This window comes from Sorghum bicolor, chromosome 7 (genome assembly GCF_000003195.3).
Source record: "Sorghum bicolor cultivar BTx623 chromosome 7, Sorghum_bicolor_NCBIv3, whole genome shotgun sequence".
Taxonomy (NCBI): Eukaryota; Viridiplantae; Streptophyta; class Magnoliopsida; order Poales; family Poaceae; genus Sorghum; species Sorghum bicolor.
The window spans coordinates 2,746,164-2,762,067 of NC_012876.2; the positions used below are offsets into that span (position 1 = coordinate 2,746,164).

At 45.7% G+C, this 15,904-nt stretch overlaps 1 protein-coding gene and 1 pseudogene across 1 annotated transcript; one reads left to right on the forward strand and one right to left on the reverse strand.

Annotated features, from left to right (window-relative positions):
• On the forward strand, positions 3,065–5,373 carry LOC8074084 (annotated as a pseudogene).
• On the reverse strand, positions 11,360–12,874 carry LOC8067792 (glycerol-3-phosphate 2-O-acyltransferase 6). The gene has a single exon (XM_002444962.1). It carries the CDS (start codon positions 12,872–12,874, stop codon positions 11,360–11,362), a length of 1,515 nt encoding a protein of 504 aa, XP_002445007.1.

Below are 15,904 nucleotides of genomic sequence, written 5' to 3' on the forward strand. Positions count from 1 at the left end.
GTCATACGGTCCGACGTTAAAAGTTTATAGCGTCGTCACTATTAACGGCTGATATGTCTGTCGTTATAAATTTATAACGACCGACCGTATAACGCTGAAACGGCTTATAACGATCCATCGGGCGACGCTATATTTGGGGTGTGTTGTAGTGAACTTCGTGTCTCATGTGCCTAGTTCTTCATTTCATGATATGCTCCATATACTATCTAAATGGTGATAAAATCACCAATACTTAGTGCACCATGTATGGGAAGCACACAGAGATCAAAGTATCTCCTGATTAATTTAGTTTTGACAACTAACAACGACATGATCATTATGACTAATATGTGTTTACAACGGCATTACTTAGTAAGGTCACAATGATGTTGATTGATTGATTAGGCAACTATAGTTTTCATGCCCCTAATGATAGATTTTGTTTTAGTTTTCAAAAGATAAGCAAGAATGATCTGGTGATTAGTGTTGGGAAACACTTAGAGTAGTATAGGTCTTCGTTTTATCCTTTGGCGATACTATAAAGGGGGGTATAATAAAACGGGTACCTTGAATTACATGAGTTTAGTGAGTGAGCATGGGCGGATCTAGGGGTATTCCCTAGTATTCCCAGGAATACCCAACTATTTTGGTACACTTTTATGTAAATAAATGTATATACTTATATATATAAATGTATAATGCTATAATATATAGTATTTTCGCACATTTGAGCTCAAAACATGTAAAAAACCGGTATTTCAATTAGAAATTTATATTCTAGAAAGCAAATATTAATTTAAAGTTGCTAACTTGCAGTATGATTGGCTATATTTTAAGCTTATGAATTCAACTTTGTAGAAGTAGGAATACCCAAGTTTGAAATCCTAGCTCTGGCCGAGTGAGTGTCATGTATACTCATCAAATCTAACACTGCGTAGTGAGAGAGGGAGTACGAGCTCTCAAGAGATTCTAAATGGATTCCTCAAACAAAAAAAAGAGATTCTAAATGGATTACCTAACCGGCTAACCACCCACGCACATGCGCTCCATGTCTGGTTATTTATTTACTAAAAGGCAGCGCCTTTTGCATACCTATACCTACGTACGTAGGATAGTATATAATATACTAAATAAAATAAACAAACGTAGATATAATAAGGATATAAGCTCTATATAGCTAATGCAGTACTACCCCCTGTTGGCTGTGTGCTGTGCTTAATTCAGATGTCAAGCTAAGGCAGTGAGCAAAGGTTTTGCGTTGTGTGATTGCATTGCGTCAACACCGTACCAGTACCATCATGATGATCTGATTCATCGATCAGCGAAGCAGCAGCAGCTAGCGGGTACGGTAAATTTTCTCATCAATTCCATTATATATTATATATCTGTGAGACCGTGACTAGTAGCACCTGTGTTCTCTTCGATCAAGTGATCAAGTTTAATTTCTAGCTAGCTAGTACGTATGGTATATTAGTATATATACATGTGCATCTGTTTAATTTCGCCAGCATTTCGGAGTGAATCCAAGAACGAACTAGAACCTTACCGGCCTGGTCAAGACCTACATATATATGCATGGCCGCCTGCCTATAGCTAGCCCTAGCATATGCTATATATTCGATGTCGACCACTACTGAAGTACTAGTAATTTGCAATTACGTACGTGCCGTGCAGCTCGGAGGTACGGTCGTCGGCCGACGACGACGACGATCGCATGTCGTTCTTGGACGTGCCGGCGCAGATCTGGAGCGAATGGGGGCTCCGGATCTCTGTCCTCCTCAGCCTGTCGGCGAACCTCCTCCTGAGCCTTCTTTCTGGGACACGGCAGCGCTCGGCGTCCGGCTGGTGTTCGGTGCTCCTGTGGTTTGGCCTCTGGGCGGCGTACCAGGTCGCCGAGATAGCCGCGGCGAGCGCCATCGGCAGCCTGTCCCTCTGCGGCTCCGACGCGTCGGCGGAGGAGCAGGTGGTGATCGCGTTCTGGGCGCCGTTCCTACTGCTGCACCTGGGCGGCCCGGACACCATGACCGCCTACGCTCTCGAGGACAACACCATGTCCTTGCGCAAACTCGCTGAGATGGTGTTCCACATCTGGGGCGCCTTCTTCTATGTCCAGTACAAGTACATATATCGCCTGCGCAGCCGCAGCTGGACTCTGCTCGCCACGGCGTCAGCCATCATGCTGCTTGTGGGCGCTGTCAGGTATGCCGAGAGGTCGTACGCGCTGTGGAAATCCAACAACATCATGGAGGACGACGACGAGGAGGGATGATGCATGGTCGTCGTCGTCGTCTGATGAGGTCGCCGGCGCCGGCGCGGGATCCACAACAATCAGCAGCAAGAAGCTTGATCTTGACGACGACGAAGCGCTGCGGCTTGCTCAGGATCTGTTCCATGTCTGCCGTCGTGCCTTGGCCGATTCCTCGGTGGTCAAAGGCTCGGCGAAGCAGGATGCCAACGAGAAGATCTTCCAGCTGGGATGGGACAGCATGTGCAAGGTTGTTGAGATGGAGCTCTCCCTCATGTACGAGGCTCTCTACACCAAGGCCATCGTGCTACACGCCTGGCCGACCGTAGGCTACCCTCATCCGTCTGCTGTCGCCCGTCGCCACCGCTGCCGCCGTGTTCCTCTTCAACCAGTACTATATGGGCCGCAGCAGCCGCCCCACGTCGTCGACGTCGACGACCGGTAAATGTTTTAGTAGTACCCGCGGCAGGTACCCACCCTATCTTGGTTCGTTAGATCTTGCCTATTGATTCGTGCTCCAGTATCTGACGTGTACCAGTCGTTGGCAATTAAAGCCTAATTGCACACGGTGGAAGCACATGTGGAGTCCAACTGTGCAGCCAATTTATTGTGGCAGGTGGAGGTTCATTTATTGTCCTCTGGCGTCCTGCTAAGCACGAGCACGCCGGACTGCGCGAGACCTCGGCGGCGGTGAGCGCCGGGTTGGCAGGGGACACGACGGCACCGATGGCTATGAGCGCGCAGTAGACAACCACCACCAGCAGCTCCTCCATCTACGCGCCTCTCGCTCTTGCTAGTGGTGCTCCTCCTACTACTCCTGTGGCGGGCGGTCTCCTGCTGATGCCAGGACCGCACAGCGAGGGCCGGGAGGGCGTCATGGAGGTGGCGCGCATGGGGCTCGTCGGGACACGTCGGCGGACACCGCCCACCTCAGTTTTTTTTCCCTCATCATCCCCTCCCGCTCCTTCTGGTTTCACCTTCGTCCCCATCCATCTGGTTGACTTCACCATGGGGAACTAGAGGCTACCTTTTTAGGAGGCTATGGCGCCTTAGGGCAGAGATCCATGGCATCGGAGATATTATTATACCGCCCTCCCTCCTCTGCTTGTTTGGCTTGCTGTGGCTGTGGATTTAGGACACCGGGATTATTAGGCCATGGACTTGAGCGACACTGGCCCAGGCTTTCAATTGGATCTGCACGATTCTTACTGACTTGTGGTTCGATCATTTTGATATGATGAGGGTGGAACGATAGCGGGTTAGTGCCTGTCCTGGGATCAGATTGCTTAGGACCTCTCTTCTGCCTCTTCTCATGGCCAATCTTGTGAAGCTTATGTTTATGTTAATCTGATGAACTTGATGGAAGTTAGATGTTGTTTTTTTTTTAAAAAAAAAATCGGATTGTAAAGCACCTTAACTTCCTATCAGCTCAATCAGTTTATTACTAATGTCATAGGAAATTCCTTGCACTGAACTTCTCCCTCGTATGTAATAGAGTGCAAAGTCACATAAGTCCGAATTCGTGCTTGCTTGACATAACATTTCCTCTTGCAGTAATAGTGAAAATGGGCGGTTCAGTTATGGAGTTGTGAGTTCTGGGAAAAGAGCATCGATGGACGACTTCTATGAGGGAAGGACAGACGACGTTTACAGAGAGAAAATTGGAATGTTCGGACGTTCAATGTATATGATGGTAGTATGTATTTTCCTAGAAATCTCAAGTGATATCAATTCCTTTGGTTTTTCCTAATGCCAGCACTGTATGATGATGTTAATATTTAGAGTTGTAAGGTCAGCATGGTTTTCTGTTTCTGTAGGTCATGGAGGAGTCAGAGCAGCTGAGTATGTGAAATTGTGAAGCAGCATCTTTTCAGCAATTTAGTCAAACACCCAAAGTTAATCACTGATACCAAGGCTGCTATTGGTATGTTCATATTAACTATAGTGGACTTTCGACTTGTACACTAAGATATGGCGATCTTTATATCCTTCTATTTATTTTGTTGCAGCTGAAACTTACAACCTCACAGATTCAGAATTTCGGTCAAACTCGAGATGTTGTCACAACCGCCTCAACAGCTATTATTGTAGGTGATCGTTTGCTTGATGCAAATGTTGGAGATCCTAGAGCCGTTATTGCTAGGAGGACAGGGTAAGTTTATCATCGGTAACGTGCCATATCTTAGTGTCTGTTCTCATACTTTAACTTGTATCAGAAGCTTTCAACTTATTGTATGCTGTTGCATCTGAAGCTTGTTGCAAATGTATCAGAAGCTTTCAAATTATTTATCAAGGAGGACGAGTACTTCCCCATGATGAATCGGTAAACTGAATACCAGGATTCCAAGCTAATGGCATTGCACATATACCCTATAATTTTATAATTTTCCCCATATTGATCTGCAGCGATTGCTATTTCAAGGGATCACCAACCTGATGAGATAGATGAGAGACAGAATTGAGGATGCAGGGGGCTTTGTTAAATGGGCTGGTAGTGATTCCTCTGAATCCTTCTTTGAAAAAGGAACCATCTATCTTAATATGTGCCATTACTTTTATTTCTACTGTTTGATTATTCGAATTTTGTAGGGACATGGCGAGTGGGTGGTGTTCTTCCTGTCTCTTGGGCATTTGGTGATAAACTCTTGAAGCAGTACGTTGTCACTGACCCTGAAATCAGGGTTCGTCGCGTACTTCTGTTTTCTTATGGATTACCTAGATAGTTCTCCAAGTGTGAGGAAGTATGCTGCCTTTGTAACAAAAAAAAATAGAGATTCTATCATAAGCAAGTCCCCCAGTTTAGCCATCTGAAAATGACTTTTGTTGTTACAATCATGAGGTGGTTGACAGCTCCCTTGAATTCCTCACCGTTGCTAGTGATGGACTCTGGGATGTTGTCACTAATGAGGTACCTACAGATGTTATTAAATATTTCCTTCGATGCAATTGATCTGTCTATCACTCTACCTGATGTAATGTATTTTTCCTGGAAGCTGTTGCCATGGTCAAGCCTATTCAGGACCCCCAGGAAGTAGCAAACAAGCTTTATGGAAGAAGCTTCCCAAAGGAGAAACTCCGATAACATCACAGTTGTCATCGTCCTCTTCCTAGATGGAACAACCGGTGATAAACTCTGTTGTCTCCTGTAGGGATCCATCACGCATGTGTTCTTCTGGCTGTTATCTAATGCTCAAATATAGATTTTCTGTGTCTTTTGCTGTTGTTCTGCAAGGAAACAAGAATAGGGCTGTTGTTGTTACAGTATGGTCCTTTTTTCCCTTTCCATCAAGCTCTGATGTAGCTGCCCTGCGGTTGATTTATGAAATCATGCTAGAGATTTTCCTGGCACTCTAGCAGTAAGTGCATGTAAAACTGTTGAATTATTTGAACGAATTGCATACTGCAGTATGTAACAATTAAGGGCCGATTATGGCGGTAAAGTTTACCATCTGTTACATCGAATGTTTGGACACATGCATGAAGTACTAAATATAGACTATTTGTGAAACTAAAAACATATCTAGAGAATAATTTGCGAGGCGAATCTTTTGAGTCTAATTAGTCCATGATTGGACATTAATTGTCAAATAAAACGAAAATACTACAATACCTGTTAAACTTTAACAACCCTAACCAAACACCACCTAAATCTTGCCATATTCTCCTCGTGTTCTGCTGTCATGCGCCTTAATGCTACCAAGCGGCATGGAGATGAGCTATCAACTATTACTCGGTGTAAGCGGCATGGAGATGAGCTATCAACTATTACTCGGTGTACAGAAATTGGAGGGTCGAAATTCTACGGAGCCAGTGCATGGATTATCATAATTATTATGCAAATCGATTGTTACACATAAATTTTGACCTAAACACGAATAAACTATCATAATTAGGAACATGCATGGAAGTAAGGCCTTGTTTAGTTTTCAAAAAATTTAAAGGCTCCTCATCACATCGAATCTTTAGGCGTATACTTGAAGTATTATGGGGTGTTTAGTTTGGGGTGTTAAAGTTTAATAATTACTGTAGCAGTTTCGTCTTATTTGACAATTAGTATCCAATTATGGATTAATTAGGCTTAAAAGATTCATCTCTCAAATTACTCTCCAGCTGTGTTTTTTAGTTTTGTAAATAATCTATATTCATTATTCAATGTATTTGTCCAAACATTCGTTGTGACGGGTAGTAAACTTTAACGGGGCAAACCAAATAGGGCCTTAAATATAGATAAAAGAAATAACTAATTGCACAATTTATCTGTAATTTGCGAGATAAATTTTTTAAGCCTAATTAATCCATGATTGGATAATAATTACCAAATACAAACGAAAGTGTTACAGTAGCCAAAACCAAAAATTTTCTCCTAAACAAGGCCTAAAAGAAAGCTCCTTCTTTGAACCATGTTAAAAAACACAATGGCTCTAGGACCATATGAGCATGTGATTTCGATGATAGCTTGCCGCTCGGACAAATCGTCTTACTTATTTGACTCATAAGTTATAACATAAAGTATTGTTGGCTGATTTTTCTAAAAGAAAATAATATTTTTGGCTACCATATTCAGAGCGACACTGATAGCTTGGCGTTGGTGCACGCGATGGCCGTGGGGATCGGACATGAGCGCGTAGTAGAGCACAGGGACATGACGCCAGCAGGCACGAGCACGAACACGAACACGAACACGACGACGTCGCCGTGGGCGAGACGGACGCGGGAGCAAAGGACGGCGGCGAGCACGCGGAGCTTGGACATTCGGCCGGGAATGGGACGGTGCCTACTGCCTAGCATTCCTCTTCCGTACACCGGAAGGAGCCCCGCATTCACTACGCCAACTACCTCCCTGCCGGGCCAACCAAACTCCATACATCCAATTCATCTCTCTCTTCCACGTCAGATCCAAGCTGTACTTGTTAACTTAAACAGGTACCCATTCTTTCCACTTCAGCATGCTTCCTTTTCCCAATCTCCACGCTACTTCTCAGTCCTGGCCGTCCGATCAGGGTGGGTACATGCCGCGGGTTGTACCATATCCGCGTTGGCCACGTCGACAGATGCTGCCGGGCCTTGTGCTCCACAGCCTGTTCGAGAAAACCCTCCAATCTTTGGGCGAGATATGGGACGACGACGACGACGACGACGACGGTAACAAGAAGACTACTGGCTCGTCGTCGTCGTCGTCTGCACCACCAGCAAAAGCAGCTCAGTTTCGTCAAGACAAGCTTGCCGACATGCTGCTAAGGAAAGCGACCAAAGAAGAGGAATGGTTTAAAGAAAACCACGGCAGGGTTCTTGTTCGAGACGCAGCTGTGCTTGCTGGTGCACTATTAAACACAGGCACGAGACTGCAGAAGCGAGGACAGCCAAGGACGAAGCTGCTGGAGTTCATCTTCAATGTGTGGGTGGACAAGCTGCTGTATGCCGCCGTCAGATGCAGCGCGGAGAGCCATGCCAAGCAGCTCAGCCGCGGCGGCGACCTCACCACCATACTGTGGCTTATTCTCCAACATGCTGGCCTATTTCACATCGGAGAAATTAAACTCAAGGACATGGAGCCTAAAGAGAAGAAGCCCGAGGAGAAGAAGAATGCCCGAGGACATGGTGCCTTTGTTGCCCCCAACAGCTCAAATGCCTTACTGGCCGCCTGGCTGGTCTGGGGAGACACCACCGCTGATACCAACGACATATATACCTGATGAGGAGCAGCCGACAGTAGAAGCATACGTACCACAAGTTCGAGATGATGAAGGCGAAGAAGAGCCTGAGGATGCCGAAGAATATGACATGCCCAGAGGGTACCTTTCACTGTACTAGGTTTATTTTATACCTGTGCGTTGTAATGAGACCAAACATAACACTGTGGTAAGTCAAGTTTGCATGTTTGTATCATTACTAAAATAATATATTTTAAGTAAGGATGGAAATGGAACAGAAATATTCCGAATTAAATCTTATCGTTTTCTATATTTAATCTGATCGAATTCATATTTTCTTATTCGCCTTTACTATTTTCGCTTTCGTATTTCAAATGTAAAAGTAGAAAACAATTTATTTTTATTGACCGTTTTCTACTTTTTTACATTTAGTTTAAAATATTTTAAAGTCATTGGTGTGCACCGTTTAGTCGTTGTACCACCAGAGGCCTTGTTCGTTTCATCCGAAAACCAAGGGGATTGGAGGGCCTTTAATTAATCCTCTACAAGTCAAAATCATTCTCGATCTCCTCCAATCCTCTCCAAATCCCTTATGTGCTGGACGCCCGGAGTCCTAGACAACTTATGTTGCTAGTAGATCTCTAGTTGCTGGTTTGTATCTATATATGAGTAGGCTCTGCGTATGCTTATGTGCTAGAGCTGGACGCCTAGACACCTGTGTTGGTGTGTGTGTTGCTGGTGAACTATCATTTATGAATCTCTGTGAACTTTTAGTAATTTGTGAACCTTGCTACTACATTTATGCATGGGTGAATCTGTGAACCTTGCAAAATTTATGTAGTTATGCTTGTGTGTATGCAGGGACAGGGATCCCCGCGGGGATAAAATCTCCGTTGGGGATTGGGAATGGTGCAGGAAGGCTCTCCGTGTTTGTTCGCGGGGATGGGGATGGGGAAAATTCTCCTCTGCGGGGACGGGGACAGTGGCTTATTCTCCGGCGGAGAATTCCCCGTTGCCATTTTTAGTTTAGACAAGAAATGGATAGGGCTGAATGAGGACCTAGCTGGTGCTCAATGTCTGTTTGAGAGCTGGGCGGCCATGGAGAACCAACTGAACGTTCTTGAGCTGGATGTAGCCGGATCGAAGCTTAATTAATTTGCCTGAGGTAGATGTACGTGCTTACAATTTGTATTGATGGAAACCTTAATTATGCATGCAAAAGATGCATGGATGGTGAACTTCGTTCACGATGATTCAGGAGGATACAGCTAGATCGTTGAGGGTTTATGGCATTACCATCACTACTATAGAATCAACATTCAATGTAGGTCTCCCACTGTCGGTTCTTGGCTTGAAAATCATAAAATAACTAGAGGCCCTAGAAAACAAGCGGTGAAGCTCCATATCATTGCCGGTTGGTGGCTAGAACCGCAGTGCTGATGTGCTATCACTGCTAGTTAATTTTTGGTTGAATCGGTAGTGGTGTTGGGCATAGTACAAAGCCGACATCCTCCTCCCTCGTTCCTCCCATCCTTAGCACACTCAGCTAATTAAGGAGCACCTTTCCCCACCTCTCCCATGTTGGTAGTGTTGGCTCAACCAAACACTGTTGGCTTGGGTAACGAACCCATAATGAAGTTCATTATCATTGTTGGTAAAAAAGGGGTAGTGATGTGTCGGCGTGAGATTTGGCTGAGAGCCTTGCCGACGAGTAAAACGTGCTCTACATGTGTTCGGCCTGGATGGTGGACAAAGGTGACACAAGGTTTATTCTGGTTCAGGCCCTTGGACGGATCCCTACGTCCAGTGGTAAGCGCGCAGCTCATGTTGCTCTTGTTTGTAGTAGGGGTTACAAGCTATTCGAGAGAGGGAGAGGGTTCCCAAGTCAATAGCATGGAGTAGTGGTGCGTATCGCTGGATGATGAGTGATGTGTTCATGTGTTTGTCTAGGTCGTCTCCCTCGTGCTAGGGACCCCCAAGCTCTCTTATAGATCAAAGGTTGGGGGTGTACATGTGTTGGGAATAATCAAAGGGGAAGGAAAAAATAAAGAAGTCTTCAGGGTACGTCTTCTTCCTTTAACTCTGGGACGAATAGCCGGCTCGGGTGTGGTCGGAGGCCTCGAGTGGGATCATGCAGTCCTGTTTGCGTCCTGTCGCCACAGCCTAGAACCGTACTAATTCCTGTTCATTGTGCATCTCTCTGGAATGGACATCGTACCTTCCCCCAGAGGGGGTGGGTGGCTCCTGTAATAGCATGGTAGTCGCTGTAACAGCATGGTGGTCGCTGTAACAAGTATGGGAGCCTAGGCGGACATGATGGCTGTCATATCGTGGCACAACGCTCCCTGTTCGTACATACATAGGGTTCAGTCACAGCGCGTCCTTATCCCGGGGGATCAGTGACGTTGTGGGGCTCGTGGCTCCTTCCGTCTCGTCCTATGCTCGCGGTCATTCCGTCAGGCATGACGGTGGAGCGGTTAAGGGGGTCAGGAGCCTTTCTTCCCCTTGGGCGAGGCGGAGAGTGTCCCGAGGGCTAGGATGTGCACACGGTGACGTTAGAGGGGTCGGGGGAGGCGGACAATTGTTATTGGTCGGGTGTTGCTTGCTTGAGGTGGGATCGATCCTTTAACCTGGGAATTTAACTGTGTGTCGTTGTTAGAGACGTATAATTAAGTATCCTTGATATCGATATCCGACATGATGTGAACATCCATCACTGCTGATTTGGTTATGCCGGTTCAAAATCTGGCAGGAGTGAAGTGGGGGGGGGGGATTCAATCGGCAATGATGTTAGTTAAGCTTAGGTTAGCTTGTTGACATTTTTTTCTTAGCTCACTTCTCTTCTCTTCCCTATCTTCATTCAATGAGCTTAGGAATTACTCCTACTTTTTAAGCCCACAAGATCGACAAACACTAAAGGTACATCTCTTTACTGAAAATATAGGATCTGCATGCTCTCAAATTAAGCTAAATCGAGATCCCTCTAGATTTAGCTTCAGTTAAGAAATTGAAAAGTATGGTTTATGGTATTAGATTACCATGTTGTTACCAATGTTAAGCTTAGGTTGTCTTTCTCAAGTGTTTCTTTTTCGAAGTGTGTTAATTCTCTAATGTATTTTTAATGAGCTTGAAAACTGTCATTTTTTCTAATGACAATGGTAGGAGCTCTGCCTTTTAATTAAGATTTACAAGAGCTTGAAAAATATACAATGGAACACGATAAGTTATATCTCTGCATTGCATTCTAGTAGGAGTATTTCTTTACTGAAAAAATATACAATGGGGATGAATTACCTTGTTTTCTTTTAGTAACTACATACAAGTGACGACGACCCAACACGATAAGTAATCAAAGTTCATTCAGAAATGGAGAGTAAAATGTACTATAAAATAGCCCCTGCATCCAAACTTCGCAAATAACACGCCTTCCACGATGCACTGCATGCGTGCATTGCTTGCGTACGCTCGCACATGCAAGCTCCAGCTACGACGGCGGCGGCTTCGGCGGCGACGACCTCGCGTCGACGCCGTCGTGTCCGGCGATCATCCGGTACTTGTCCCTGCGCGTGAGCCCTGTGCACTCGAACCCAAGCGCGTCGCCGATCACACGCTGGACGCCGTTCGCCACGTCGAGGCTCGACGCGCCGCCGCCACTGCCGCAGGTGGCCACCGGCGTGAGGATCCGGATCTCGTACCACGGCGCCGGGTTCATGAGGAAGAAGACGGAGTCGAGCCACTTGTGTCCCCGCACCGTGGATCCATGGAACATGGTGCCGCCGGCCCGGACGGCCGTCGGCGTGACCTCGCCGGCGATCTCGGCGAACAGCGGGCTGAACCGCAGCAGGTACGGCTCCCGGCAGGTGGTGCCCTCCGGGCAGACCACCAGGTCGCCGCGGGTGAGCTCGCCCTGCATGATCCGGCTGTCCCTGCCGCGGTCGCGCGTCAGCCGGACCGTCGGGATCGGCGCGATCAGCTCCGAGAAGCTCGAGAGGCTGTACGTCACGGCGGTCACCTTCCGGCGCAGCACCGTCGAGAGGATCACCGGGTCCATCAGCGTCTGGTGGTTGCAGGCGAACAATGTGCCTCGCCCTGGTCCCGCCGGCTCCGCTGCTCCGCCGAGGCTGCCGCGTATCCGGAAGCCCGTGGCCGCGGCGAGGAGGAGGCCGGCGCCGTGGGGGAAGAAGCCGAAGAGGAGGCGCGCCACGGAGAGGAGCACGCCGAGCGGGATCCACAGGAAGATGGCGAGGCACACGAGCGGGTCCGGCCGGCACACGAGGCGGCCGTCGTGGAAGACCAGCGGCCGCAGGTACTCGCTCCTCGGCAGAGGCGTCGCCGGCGCCTTCTCCGGCGCGGACACCACGCGGCGCTCCTGGCAAACCTGCAGAAACGCCGGCTGCCGGTCCCCGCCGGAGGCGGAGCAGTAGAGTCCCACGTCGACGATCCGGTCGCGCCCAAGAACGGCCACCAGAGCACCCAAGCTCCGGTCACCGCCACCCACGACGCCCGGCGAGGCTACCAAAGTGCCGGAGAACCGGCTCCCAGCGACCACCCGCAGCTCGGTGCCGACGACGCGGACGTCGGCGCCGAGGTACTCCCTGACGAACGGCTCCACGACGAGCCTGGGCAGGCGCGTGACGACGTACCTCTCGCCGCCGCTGGCGGCGTCGCCGTGGCGCGCCAAGGCCCGGAACGCGGTGCCCCGGAGGTCGGCCAGGAAGAACTTGGGCAGCGTGGCGCGCGCCACCGCCGTCACGTCGGCGACGCCGAGGCCGGCGGTGGACAGGAACGTCATGGCGAGCAGCGGGAGGTCGTCCGACGAGAAGGCGGCGCCGAGCAGCGCGACGAGAGGGTACGCGGCGAGCAGGAGCAGCGCCCTGAGCGGGCCGCCGGCCTCGAGAGCGACGAGGAAGAAGTATGGGAAGAGGCTGCCGGAGATGAGCAGCGTGCCTTCCAGCTCGGAGGCGACGCTGGTGCACCGGTGGTGAGAAGCAGCGGCCATGGCCGTGGCCTGCAGTGGGTGGATCGAGTTTCAGTGTCACTTGGCTACTACTCAAGGAAGAGCTAGTTAAGCTTAAATAATCAGTGTTAGTTTCGACATAGGTGTCTATGTACATGACAACATGTACTCTCTCTCTATTTTTCTTTTTTTTTTCTTATTAATTATTACGCACTCTTGGTGCCTGTACTTAGAACGTGGCACTGGAAGAAGTTTTATGTATATTGTGAACCGTTTGACGCACTGGAAGTTTATTACATTTCGTCACAAGAATGTGATCAGTATTTGTTTATGTGATACGGAATTATATGATCACAAGCAAATCTATGTATATTTTTGGAACACAAATGTAGTGACATCAACTCCTTTTTTCTTAAAAAGTTATGTATTATTTAAGTGATGAAATAATATTTGTCCTGACGAAATGAAATACTTTTATAAGGTCACCTCAAAAAACTCCTTTTTTCTTAAAAAGTTATGTATTATTTAAGTGATGAAATAATATTTGTCCTGACGAAATGAAATATTATGTATTATTTGTTCTTAAAATAGAGGTGGTATATTTGAGAAACTATACTTTTTTATTTTATTTCATGGTTTTTTGAGGTGTAATTTTGACTATTAGTTGTCTATTATAGTATACTTGTATAAGGTCAGTCTCAATGCATAGTTTCATGGCACAGTTACCAAGACTATAAACTAGGTAACCGAGCTATAGAATTTTCATGAGGATGAAACTCCTCTCTCATCTGATGAAACTCCTTCATTTAATGACCCTGCCAAGTCAGCAATTTTGCTTATGTGGCACCATATTTAATGTGCATGACACTCTCATGAAACATGCATTGAGACTGGCCTAATATAAAAAGTTTACACAGTTATCAAAGCTACTTTCAATCAATCACAAATAAGTAATCCTTTCGGGATTATCTAACTTCATCTTTACAAACGTTTACATCTACTTTTTATATTATATATATATCTATAAAACATGACTAAGGTATAGTTTTCTAAAATTATTTTTCAAGAAAAATCTACTACATATCACTTTCAAACATTCAAACTCAGCCCATATAAAGTACTTTGTAGTCAAAGTTTGGAACCATTGATTTCAGATCACCCGGTTTAGATCCGTCAGAATTGAATTATTAGAAACTCTTCTAAATGGTCAAACGACAATACTGATTCCAGGTAGAAACGTTTCTAGTAATTCTCTCTTTTTTTTTACTATAGATCATAATATGTTTCTTGTTTTCCTACCTCCCATCTAATCTAGAAAAGTCAAACCAATTAAAATTGGTTGCTTTTGAATTGACCTTGACCCAAAAAGATTAACATTTTTCTGTAAAACATATTTGTATAATTTTTCATGTAGAACAATGATTTCATCTCCCTTCAAGAATCAGAACCCGGCCAAGTAGCCAAACGATCTAGGAAAGTGATTCTATTCACCAGAAGAAACTTATCTCGAAATGTTTCTGAGAGAATATGGGTCTCTATCAAACGTTATTTGCGGCTGGAGGGAGTATATTTCCAGATTCCAACTAGATCTTTGGAAATTATTGACAACATTTTTTTTCTAGATAGATCTTGTCCGAGAATAAGGATTTGCTACTCAAGCATTACATATATAACAAAAAAAAATCCTTCTAGTTTGATACTTTACATTAGATAAGATTTCGCCACTTATGGAACAAGCTAAAAACACAAGAGTTTTTAAAAAAGGCAGAACACATTATTTTAATATCTGACTCAGATTTGTATATCAAGATTTAGGCTTTAGAGAACAGAGATAGTCAATATATGTTTCATAGCTTCGTAACACATATTTGTCCCACATCTTGTGGCTCCTCTAAAACGCCTTCAGTTCCTTTGTTTTCCACTGAAAAACAGCTTCTTCCTACAAAACGTTTGATAAGGCTCCTTTGTAGGAGTTCTACTAAATAGGTCCTTAGTATTTGTCTCTAGTAATTACAAACTTATATATAATCTAATCCGAACCATAGATCTTAAATCGGACGGACAGAAAAAATCAAGCCTTGACAGCCACAAAACATGGGGTTTTAGGATCGCCAATCAAAGCTCAACTTTGGATATCATGAAAAGTGAAGCCACCACACCTTGTGTAAACCAGCAAGGAGGATACTGCCTTGCCGTACTTGGAAGTACTTTGGTGTGATCCTAAAACCTACTGCCTCAAAAAGTCCAATTCTCAACTGTTGTTTCTGCAATCTCAATTCTCAAGACGTTGAGTGATTGACTAGAATGGCTGGAAAGTTTGTGAACACATGATGCACCGAGACTTCAAGCAATGGAGAACATCCCGGGGATACGGACACGTCACATGAGCAAGACATGAGCATGGGACCTAAAGAGAGAAAAGCTGCGTGCAGATATGCAGCTGGGATACGATGTGACATGCCCATATCCAGCAAGTTCCTTGTGACAAATATAAACCAACACAGAGGTGCAGTGGTTATTTCGTGTCTCTAAAAATGCCAACTTGCATCAGTTGCATGTGACAAAGTATACTTATGGTGTCCCAAATAATAAGGGCATGTATATATGTTTGACGCCCAGAAAGATCTCATGAAAAAAGCAAAAGAAAAGAGATGTCAATATATGTGCAATTGAACAAGTCTTAGCCTCCAAGATAGCAGCCATAGACATGAGTTAATTAATATTAAAAAGGGTCTGTTCAAAGTGTAAGGATCACATGATTTTTGTAAAAAGCAATTTTATATAAAATTTGCTAGGTTCCCAGAAGAGTCAGGAAAAAAACCCTCCATGATTCAAACAGGGTTCAAACCTGCTTCCCAACTACCTGGTCGGGTAACAGATTTCTCCAAACTTCGGATGATAGCTATAGCTAGTTGCCAAATACACTACGAAATATCAGGATTAACAAGTAATTGAGGCCATAATGCTTGGGAGCCTAAATTATTGCCCTAAGCACAGGTTTACATCATGCAGCTGAGCTGACCTTCCCAGTAAGGATGCCCATGTTTTTTTTTCAGTTTTAAAAAAAGTGCA